Raw genomic sequence first — 11,770 nt, forward strand, 5'->3', positions numbered from 1 at the left:
ACACTCTTAGCTAAATAATTCAGTACCAATGTCTAAGGTGCCATTGCTCTCCTTAAAGAATTACTATATTTCTCCAAATCTCCAGGAGATATCATTCCTATGCGCTCTAGTTTTTTTTGGCTGAATGCTTAAACATCCTATAGATCCACAACAGAGCTACCCCAATACTGACCTGTCTGGACCTTCGCATACCATCAAAAAATGTTAAAAAAACAAAAACATTGAAAAAAATTATTTTAAAACATCCTGACACACAACTATTAATCTGTTGCCATCAGAAATGTTGAGTCTGCTCTCCTAATAGGATTAATATAATTGCACAAGGATCCAAATGCATGCAATGTAACAGAAAAGCAACACTTTAAACTACTGAAGAAACTAAACATCTTCAACCAATATAAATCCATTAGGAGCATAAAAGCTTTAATTTAAGTTTCCCTAATTATCTTCAAAATGTACATAAGAATGTGGAGTTTGCAAGTCTCAATATGTCCATATTGGTTGAAACCTGAATGGCATTGGAAAGCTAAAATAAAACGAAGAACTGCAGATGCTGGACTTCTGAAAGAAATATAGGAATTGCTGGAAAATCTCAGCAAGTCTGACAGCATCTGCAGGATTAAAGCAGAGTTAACATTTGCATGTATGGGAAGAAAACAGAGTTCTGATAAAGAGTCAGTTAACTCAAAATATTAATTCTGCTTTCTTCCCACAGAGGTTGTTAGACTTTTTGAATGTCACCAGCAATTTCTGGTTTTGTTACATTGGATAACTAAATTAATTCTTAAATTCCAATATTGTAATATTCATTACAGTAGAACCTATTCAGCCACAAAACAATTAACACTGCTTATGTTAAAGCACACTTCTTAAAATGGAAGCAAGTGAGCCAAATACTGCTCACATAAAGGCATACCCTGGGTTGTGAATGGGTTCTGTTTGAGTCAGTTCCCAGAGTTGGAACACTATACAGGATAATACAAAGTAGCCATTCATAAATACATCCATACATTGGATCTTGAAAATTACATCACTGCACAGGTTTGCATTCTTTAAGTATTCATTACTTAAACATTCATAAATCAGGAACCTGCTGGAAGACAACTTGAAGGTAAGCCATCAAATGTAACATCAATGACACTGCCAAAAAAATACAAGTGCAGCTACAATTAAAAGGGTATTAAATTGTCTAGGTGGTCAAGCAGCATTCATATGCATCTGGCACCCTGGACAAATAAGCAATTTATTTTTCCAAAATCTACTTGCAGTCAAAATTCTGGAATTCTGCTAATAAATTACCAATAGGCTTCCTAGGGCAGATAAAGGAATTCGGAGAGTGGGAAAAGAAGAAAAATAAAATGTAACACATTCAGAAGTTTTAAATCAACTGAACCATTCTAGACCTATTCCATAATTTCGTCTCCATATTCTGGTTACAAATCGATTCCGCAACTTTTTAATCTTCTATTTGACACTTTTACAGTTTCAAGATTTAAACATTTTCAGAGTTTCAGCAAAGCAGTCATAAGCAGCACAATTGCCAGTTCAACAGAATGAGAAATTACTAAAGCAGCAATCAAGACATAATTCAACATTGACCTAAAGTTAGCTATTTGTTTCTTAGACATCAACATGGTGATATTCACTTCAAAACAAACACACTGAGTTAAATTATGAAAAGTTTAATGGAAATTGATAGACAGTTCTGTAACAGTGAAAAAGTTGAATAAAAAGATTATGATTAACAAAGTTGCACTGCATTTGGTGTAATGAAATGATCACAGTGTACCACAGAGAGATGTGGAGCTGTTTGCTAATTCATTACTTTCCATGTACTCATTGTGCATTTCAGAGTTTATTGTTTGAAAAAAATCATGAAAGTTTGCTTCTTAATGTGAGATTCTGATATCATTAAATAGGATATGGAACACAGTGCACATCTTAGTAAAGTGGGGGGTGGGGGTGGGAAGAGAAAATTACAAAACAGTTATTTTGGGATCCTCCACATAATATTTTGGGTATACATTCATGTCTATTTAAACTGTTGTCAAACCACTACTTTGTTCCTTTGCATGACAACAGGGTCATACCAATTAGCCATGTGTGAAAGCAGTCTAAGTTATCAAAGTAATTCCTAAGGTTTTGGTGTAAATGTGCATAAATTTCCTTTTTAAAAAAAAAATCTGTGTAGTGAGGCTGTAACAGCATTGTTATGCAGAAGATTAGAAAGAGTTCTTGGTCAAAGTTTGTGGGTTGCTAAAATAAAACATTTTGATACTAATCCTACTATGTGTCTCCACTTGGTGAGGGACTCAAATGACTGCCAATCTAATTTGCATACTAGCCAAAAATTCAGTAGTATAATCAGTGTTACAGCTTTCTTCCTCACATAATCTAACTCCTTGATTGAAAAATTACACACATGCACCCAAAGAAAATAACAGTGAGCAAAATGTTTTCAAATGTTAAATGGAAACTTAGGTGAAGTAGACAGATACACGATCAAGACCTTCAGTTTGTGTCAATACAGAACAACCTCTGTTATCTGACCAGTCATCCGAATTTTGGATTATCTGAACAATATCTCAAGGTGCCGATGTTTGGGTAAACTGTGCTATCCGAACATTCAATTATCCAAACAAAATAGTCCCTGCCCGTGCCGGTTGGATAATCGAGGCTGCCCCGAACATAATTCCTGACTATGCCTCATGATTTAGATATTCTACTAATACTGCTGGACGTATTGTCACACCATCATTGACTCTGCTCTAGATATTTAAAGTTGTATGTTATAACACGTTAAGTTAGTTTAGAGTTAACAATTTTAGTTTAGCTCATCCCCTTATTAAAATAACCAATTTCTGGATGCAGGTTTGCTCGCTGAGCTGGAAGGGTAATTTCTAGATGTTTCGTCACCCTACTACATAACATCTTCAGTGGGCCTCTGGGCGAAGCAGTGTTGATAATTTCTGCTTTCTATGTTCGGGTGGGTAATGTCATTTCCTGTGGTATCATTTCCTGTTTTTTTTCCCCCTCAGGGACGGTAGATGGGGGTCTAACTCAATGTGTTTGTTGATCGAGTTTCAGTTGGAATGCCATGGTTCTAGGAATTCTCGTGTGTCTCTCTGTAGGAGAATTCCGAGAAGCATGGCAATCCAACCAGAACTCGATCAACAAACACATCGAGTTAGACTTCATCTACCACCCCCTGAGAAAAAGAACAGAAATGACATCACCGCAGGAAATGTCACCAATCCAAAGAAACCCAAACATATAAATAGAAAGCAGGAATTAACATGGCTCTGCCCGGAGGCCCACTCAAGATGTTACCTAGTAGGGTGATGAAACGCCTGAAAATGAACCATCCAGCTCGGCGATCAAACCGGCATCCAGAACCTCAACCTGAGCTATAAATCTTCTCAAAACTTGCTATAACCATCAAAACTTAAAAAGGCAAATCCTAACACCAATGTCAATTTAATAATGCCAACAAGAATGCACAAAAGAGGGAGGTTCAACGGAGAAATGTAATTATTTATCATGTCAGTTTAAAAAACATGTTTTAATATCAGGTCAAACATGATGAGAACCATCATACAGCACTGCCTTCACACTGAACACAGCTAAAAAATGCAACAGTTTCTATTACTCAGATTTTAAGTTAAATTAATGGTGCAGTTACATATTTCAGTGGTACAATTTAAAATTATCACTTCATCTAACGTGGATGCCAAACATGCTCTCATATTGTTCCTATGGACAAAATGCACGGCATTGTCATTATATCTGAATTTTTTAAACATTATAAATGATCATGTCACAAGTATGGAAATCTCTCAAATCAACTGATTTTACTTCACTGAGGAATACAATTGCATTGAAAGTAAGTGAAATAAAACAAAACATAGTTCAAAGGATTGCTAGGAAAAGAAATAAAGTATTACTTGGGATATGGCTACCACTCACTGGACTTACCCCAGATGAGCTTTGCATGAAAAAAAAATTAATCGGATTGGAAATACAGGAGATTTTGTGGTGGAGGATAAAAGGAAGAAAGTTAGACAGGTAATTTGGTGTTGGGAAGAAACAAAAGGTTATGTAAAAACACCTCACCAGAGTGGAATTAATTGCCTAATGTTTGCTCCAGCTCTCATCAGTTTTGTTTGAAACAGCGCCATTTGTGGTATCTCATCAAAACAACGGGTTCTAGAATATCTCCTTGCAACAACATAAAAGGATCAGGAACATGTATTAAATGCATATGAGACTTAAAGGAAACTTGGATGTGTTAGGGTTCCTATGCACCCATTCCTGAGTGTTGGGAGGCTGCAAGGTTCAGTGGTACTACCAAAGAAATTGGTACAATTAATACGATACTATGGTTGCAGTGCAAACTATGTATGACAATGTGGAGTAACTGATATTTACATTAGTAGATAAAATGTTGATCAAGCAACCCACATATTCCTATGTAGGGTGTTGAGAGTCTTGAAAGTTATTGGAGCTGCATCTATCATCCATCTTGACCCTGGCTTGTACCTTGCAAGTGGCATAAAGGCTGTGAGGAGTTCAGAGAGTTAAAACCAGTCTGTGATCTGCATAGGCATTCATGGTATTCCTGATTAATAATGATCCATCAACCAAATGCCCCACGTCCTGACTTTTGTTGATGTTAATTGCTGCCTGCCACTTGTTGGGTTGGGTACAAATGTTACTTGCTACTAACCAGTCAAAGTTTAAGTGTTATCCAGGACTTGCTGCATGCAATGTTGAACTATGATTCATTACTCAAGATTATGCAAATTGAGCTGAACACCAGTATCATAACAGTCACAATTCTGTCATTAAAATGGACAAAAAGACAATTCATAAAGGAACTGAAGATAGTTGGGCTCAAGAGGGCCTTATCTCTTGCAAAGATTTACATCAAGTTTTTGTCTTACAATATTTTTGCTACAAATTGCTTTTTCTGTAAATATTACATCTCTTGGAAAAATGTGCAATTAACTATTCTGAAATATTTAGATTATTTCAAACAGAATTCCACATACACTGAATGAAGATGATGATTTCCAGATCTAATACATCAGCTCTCAACAAGCAATAATTAAATACTATTCCAGTCCCATTAACACATCAATTTTTGCAAAATGTTACGACATAATTAATGGAATTCAAACTAGTAAAATGGTCCCAAAAGGACATGTTTTTGGAAAAAAAAGTGGTCTGAAATAATTGTGTATTACTGTGAAGTTTGCTTACCATTGTAAATGTTAGCAATTTCATGTTAAACATGCCCCACAATAAAGAGAATTTAGCCACAATTGTAATACATTCAAAACAATGATTGTCTGTTCAAGTATCTGTTAACAGAATCAAAATACTGGTCTGATAAAGCAAAATCAGAGTATGTATGATGCAATTTGGATTTTAAATAACACCAAAACATTTTTAGTTAAAAACCAATTACTCTAATCGCTCATTATATATCAGTCTGCCATCCCAGGAATTGGTCCTTCATTGCACTCCCTCTACAGACAGAATATCCTTTCTTGTAGGAGATCACCAAAACTGCATATAATACCCCAGATATGGTCTCATCAAGACCCTGAATAAATTGCAGCAAGACATTCCTGCTACAGTACTAAAATCCTCTCACTATGAAGCCCAAAATACCATTTGCCTTCTTTACTGTATGCTACAGCTGCATGTTTACTTTCAGCAACTGATGTTCAAGCAGATCTCCCTCTTTTCTAATCTATTGCTTTTTAGATAATAATCCACCTTGTTTTTGTTACCAAAACAGATAACCTCACATTTATCCACATTATAACTTCAAGTGCCATGCATGTGCCCGTCCACTCAACTTGTCCAAAACACACTGAAGCATCTTTGCAACCTCCTTACAGTTCACTCTTCCTCATCTAAAATCATTAATATATTGTAGCTGGGGTCCTGGCACTGCCCACCATTCAGAAAATGACATGCTCATTCCTACACTCTGGCAGACTGGGAACAGTCAGTACTCTACCCCAATCTCTTGCGTTTTAATTTTACAAGCTAATCTCATGTCCGTGATTGGGCACCTTCTGAAAGTCCTAGTAAACCACATTCATGGCTCCCCATTATCAACTCTAATGGTTGTAACTTCTTAAAATCCCAGTAGATTTGTCAAACGTAATTTCTGTTTTGTAAATCTACGTTGAGTCTGTCCAATCCTAATCACTGTTTTCCAAGATGAATATTCAACTGTTTCATATCAGATTATAATAAAATTAAGAACACAGTTGATCAGATTACTACAACAAGAGCAAGCCACAAGTGTAAAGCACTAGAATGGCAGAGTGGCTCAGAAGTTAGCTCTGCTGCCCTACCGTGCAAGAGACCCGGTTTCGATTCCTGTCTCAGGTGACTGCCTGTGTGGAGTTTGCACATTCTCCCTGTGGGTTTCCTCCCACAATCCAAAGACCTGCACGTCAGGTGAATTAGTCATGCTAAAGTGCCCACAGTACCAGATGCATTAGTCAGGGGTAAATATAGGGTAGGGGAATGGGTCTGGGTGGGTTTGGAGGGTCGGTGTGGAATTGTTGGACCAAATGGCCTGCTTCCATACTGTCAGGAATCTAATCTAAGTGAGGCAAGCTAAAGAATAATGATCAGACTATTTTGATACCTCCACTTATGGAGTTTTAACATTGTACAACATTGGAGTTCGTTCTGTTGAGAGGTGTAAAAATCAACACTTGTTTTCAACTATTGACTTCTATTTGTCTGTTACACGCTTTCATACAAGTTAAAAGTTTCAATGAAGTCAAACTCTACATTTTAATTGGAAGTTCAATAATCATTTGGTTGAAATAATGAGAAATGAGAGTTGCATGGTCATAATGATGCCGAACATCAGTGCAAATAAGATGATTTGGAAAAAGCATCTTATGTTGGAGATCAGACTTTTTCTGCTTACAAAAAATAAGAATTGATGTCACTTAGTTCAAGTGGTTCTCAACAGTGCTCAAGCAAAGAAGGAAAATAGAATGACAGCATAGAAACAGGCAACTCTCATCCAACTTATACCTATGCTCTTCACAAGTCTTCTCTCACCATCATTCATCTAATCCAAATCAGCATAGCTTTTTAATCCTTCCTCATATTTATCCAGTTTGTACTCAAGTACTTCTCTATTTGTCTCAACTACTTACTCTTTATTTTAATCACACTCCTAATAAAGTTTCTTCTGAGTTCCCTCCTAGATATAATTGACAAACTTTTATTTGTTCTCCTCCACAAGTAGAAATATTACAGCATGCACCCTTGCAAAAAATTTCAATCTTAAACTGGAGGTCAGTGAGCTCAGTTGGCTGGATTATGATGCAGAGTGATGTTAACAGCGTACCAGCTGAGATTACCATGGAGATCCCTCATTCTCAACCTTTCCCCTCACTGGAGAACTGGTGACCTTCCGATTAAACTATCACAAGTAATCTTTCTCTAATGAAAGAGCAGCTCCATAGTCTACTTAATCTTGAAGTCCTGCATCAGTTCACCCTCACCCTTCTCTCTTCGGACATAGAATCTCAGTCGCAACACCTTGTAAATATCAAAAGCTTTACAGTGTAGAGAATCAGAATTGTGCCCAGTAATAACAGAGGTTCTGTGTATGCTAAGCATAAGTTTCTCATCTGTCATTTATTACTTATCCAAAAACTGACTTCAGTGCTGATTGCTGTTTTGAATAAAAATCAATTTATTCACCTATTTTCAGTAAATTGATGACTTGTGTATCTGCATGAAAATATTTCTACTTCACTTTGTCTATTTTCCATCAAGTCAGTAACATCCTTGGGCTTTTCAGCAAAATGCACTGGAATAGCATTAGTTTTTATTTGAAGAGGAGTTAGTTTACTGTAACATTTTCATTCGGAATTAAAAACTGTTCAAGAACCTCAAGTCTATTGTCCTAATATTCAGCAGTTTAGCACATACTTAAATAATTTTAAAGAACCAAGGATTTCTGTGATGTAGGTTAAAGAAACTCAACACTTGCTTAAATACCTTCCAACTTCCCATTAATTTTACAAACATTGTTCGAGGCGGCACGGTGGCTCAGTGGTTAGCACTGTTGCCTCACAACCTCGGGCGACTGTGTAGAATTTGGCACATTCTCCCAATGTCTGCGTGGGTTTCCTCCAGGTGCTCCAGTTTCCTCCCACAATCCAAAGACGTGCAGATCAGGTGAACTGGTCATGCTAAATTGCCCGTGGTGTTAGGTGCATTAGTCAGAGGGAAATGGGTTTCGGTGGGTTACTCCTCGGAGGGTCGGTATGGACTTGATGAGTCTGAGGGCCTATTTCCATACTGTAGGGAATCTAATCTAATCATTGGGATAAAGTAATATGAAACACTGCTCAAAACACTTGACTTAAGCAACAAGTATCTTATATACACTGAATATTCAAATCAGAATATAGTGTATTTCCTAAAATACTTCATGAAAATTTGCTATAAATTGTAAACTTAACTAAACGAAGTCATATTAAAAATACCATAGAGGCTTACTGCCGATAGCAATTCTTCCAACAGCACAGCAAATCAGAGAAGCAGTCATACCACTCAGGAAAATCCAAATTTGATACTTAATCTAGGCGGAGTTGTCTGATCACAGACAATACAAAAGCAGGACAATAGACCTCTGCACATCTGGGATAGGAAGTGGTCAGAGAGAAAAAAAATCTGTCAAGGCCCACTTGTCTGATCACAATCAACTTCCAGTTACTAGCGGTGCATGTATGAGGATGTTGGATGAAGACAGGATTGAGACAGGCTGGCATTCCCCTGCATCAGACAGCTTGCTAAATCTTAGTCAAGGCTCAAACATGAATTCCTATTACTTAAAAACACAAGGACTGTACCTCAGTGAATGTTACGAAGAGGAAAGAACAACAACAGCGACAATTTGTTTTTGGTGCTTGGACACAATTTCCTAATTTAATTAGAGGATGGAACTTATTGGCTAGATGAAAATATGGAAATTGATACTTTTGATTAGGTGCCCTTTAACTAATAACTGAAATTTGATAGTGCGTTCAAGTCTACACATAATCAGAATGTTAATTTTGGATTGTCAATTTTGCCCACATCCTTGGTTGAGATGGCACACTTTTGCACAGCAAGTCCCTTCATTGGGCAGAAACTTCGATTGCAACTACATCCAGTGCAGAGATCAGCAACATTCAATGAGTCATAAGCAAAAAGTGTCAAACCATTTGTCACTCAAGCTGATGGTCATATGTAAAAAGATCAATAACATCCCGTCAGCATAGATAGCGTGCTACAAATAAACAGGATGAATATGAAATGAGAAATTATTTCCTTTAGCACAAAAACTATTTCAAAGAGTGATTCATCTTTCAACATTAAACTTGCATTTTTAAAAGAAAATGCTTCTAACATAAAATCTAGGGAATTGATTCTACAAGGTTGATTACATTGTTCCACAAACATACAGATGATCATATAAACGCCTTTAAAATGAAAGGCTGCGTGTATAATGAAGAAAAGTATAATAATTGTTACAAGATCAAGATTATATAGCTGGTGCACTTGTGCAATTTAATCTGTGCTATTATTAGAAAGGAATACTTCTAAAGAAACATTGAAGCACACCATTCCTTGCAGATCTTTTGGACAGGGAAATTATTTTGTTCACTAAGAAAAAGGATTAACCGTATACCAAATAATTTGTCAGTTTTTCTGACTCATTAGAAATGGAAAGTATAACTGGCAGCAAATTTAAAGTTACATACAAAATGAATTGACTAAATTTGCACACAAAAGAAATATCAAAAATATACTAACAGCATATCACTTATTAACTTCTTGCACCTTAACTTTGCACACTCAAGTATCTAAATTTTAAAACCTTAAATTTAAAACTTTTAAACTTATTCCTGTAAACTTCCTTCTAGGCCTGCTACTACAAGATCCATAAAACTGCACAACATTTTGCTCCCTTGTGTAAAGTACAATATGGATTGATTATGTGATTTGCCAAAGTATTTATCATCCTAGCTTCCAAAAGACTGAAAAATTAATACATTTATGGCTTTCCAACTGAATAGTTTGTTTGCCAGATTATGCTGTGCTCAGAGATCTGAAGATAAAATAGGTATTTAACTCACCTGATTAGATTGGCTGCTTAGGTATGGCTCAAAATCATTGTCGTGTACTGTGTCCTTTTGATGCAACGAACCATTTTGCACTGTAACGTAAAACATTCTAATAAACGTCCATACAAATACCACAAATGTTCAAAAGTTGCAATAAAAACTGCGGCAATAAAAAACATATACAAATGTATGATCAATACCTGAAAGTAGGGGGAAAAAAAACTAGACCGGATGGCGAAAACATTTGAAAACAGAAAAGTTGCATCGTGTTAAATTTCAGATGACTCTTGTTAAATAGGGGAAGAAAGAAACTCGCGATTAGACAAACGAGTAAGAATAGCTCTCCTCAGAATTGCTTTTCTGGACAAAAGAGACGATCAAAGGAGAAACATATGACGTTTCCTTAGAACAAGTCATCACAAAGCGGGAGGAGGCCGATCCCACGACCAAAGGGGAAACTTGGCCTTAACTCCCAACTTTTATCGAGCATTTCCGCCACATTTAGTCCTGACGTTGCCGCCGACCCAAGATCGCCAAGGCACAGCCCGGATCGGGAAAGGGAGAGCCGGGAGGATGCCTCCTGAGTGGCACGCAGCAGATAAAATAAAAGGCATTCATGGCAACTTTCCACGTTATTTAAGGCATCTGCAGCAGCCCTGGGGCCTCCAAGCCAGCACTTTACCTTTATTCTCTTGTCCTTTCGCTCGCTGTTTCAGGGGCCACCACCGGACGGACACAGCAGCAAACGGGAAGCAAATTAAAAAGAGAGAGAGAAAAACGTTAAGGCAGATTCGCGGCCTCGGTAAACTGTAGAACGAAGCCCGCGGCTCACCCCCCGCGCACTGAAGCAGCGGGAAGGAGGGGGGGGGGGGGGGAGAACACAACAAAGACCCAGCCGGTTCCGAGCCCTGCCTACCTGAGGGTCAACGCTTGTCGCAGACATTCTTCATTAATCGCCACTTGCACCGGGCTCGGATTCTGAAGAGGGCTCTCGGGCTGCTGGATGTCGGGGGCGGGTTAAGTAGCTCAGAGGCCGCAGTTTCTACCCACTCACCCACCCCCCTTCTTCAACTTAGCTTCCTCGCTCGGATTTCTCAGGCGTTTAACCCAATGGCGACCATACTCAGGATCTGATGACGTAGTACGCATTCGGCGCAGTGACGCCGGAGCGGTCCGGTACAAGTGATGACGCAATGCGCGCGCGCTGCGCTCTGTTGAGGCCGGGGTTGACATTTGGGCGTCCTCCTGCCTCTCCAGGTACCGAGACTGCAGCGTTGGAAATGGTCACTAACGTATTTAGTCGCACCAACTTTCGCCTCTGCTGTGTTTTAATTGTGAGTTGTGTGTAAAGTGAGTGGCAAGGTTATAACCAGGAGCGTGGGCTTGGGGAGGAACAGGAGGCGGACTCTGCTGTATCTCGCGGACGTTGCGCCGATTAATATTTATGTCGTTAATATGCGAGAGTCTGACCACGATCGAATTGCTGCAAATAGGCACAACTCCATCTGGAACTTTCTTTTCAGGAGTCGAAATTTGTAGGATGACCCCAGCTCAGCACTTCTCACCATGGCCCCTATGCTTGGCGTTCTCATCCTCTTGGAACA

General features: G+C 38.2%; 1 protein-coding gene across 7 annotated transcripts in view; it reads right to left on the minus strand.

Moving 5' to 3' along the window:
• The window catches only part of ythdf1 (YTH N6-methyladenosine RNA binding protein F1), a 37,394-nt gene extending 26,127 nt beyond the window's left edge, over positions 1-11,267 (minus strand). For all 7 annotated transcript variants that reach the window (XR_011954597.1, XR_011954596.1, XR_011954595.1 and 4 more), the window contains exons 1-3: positions 11,083-11,267; positions 10,849-10,873; positions 10,179-10,258 (exon numbers count right to left, since the gene is read on the minus strand). Coding sequence is in view for 3 of the 7 variants with exons in the window: in XM_072556684.1 (XP_072412785.1) it covers positions 10,179-10,258; positions 10,849-10,873; positions 11,083-11,109 (132 nt within the window). In the remaining 4 variants the exon portion in view is untranslated. The remainder of the gene's footprint in view (positions 1-10,178; positions 10,259-10,848; positions 10,874-11,082) is intronic.
• Positions 11,268-11,770: the final 503 nt, after the last annotated feature.

Source organism: Chiloscyllium punctatum, chromosome 37, assembly GCF_047496795.1.
Source record: "Chiloscyllium punctatum isolate Juve2018m chromosome 37, sChiPun1.3, whole genome shotgun sequence".
Taxonomy (NCBI): Eukaryota; Metazoa; Chordata; class Chondrichthyes; order Orectolobiformes; family Hemiscylliidae; genus Chiloscyllium; species Chiloscyllium punctatum.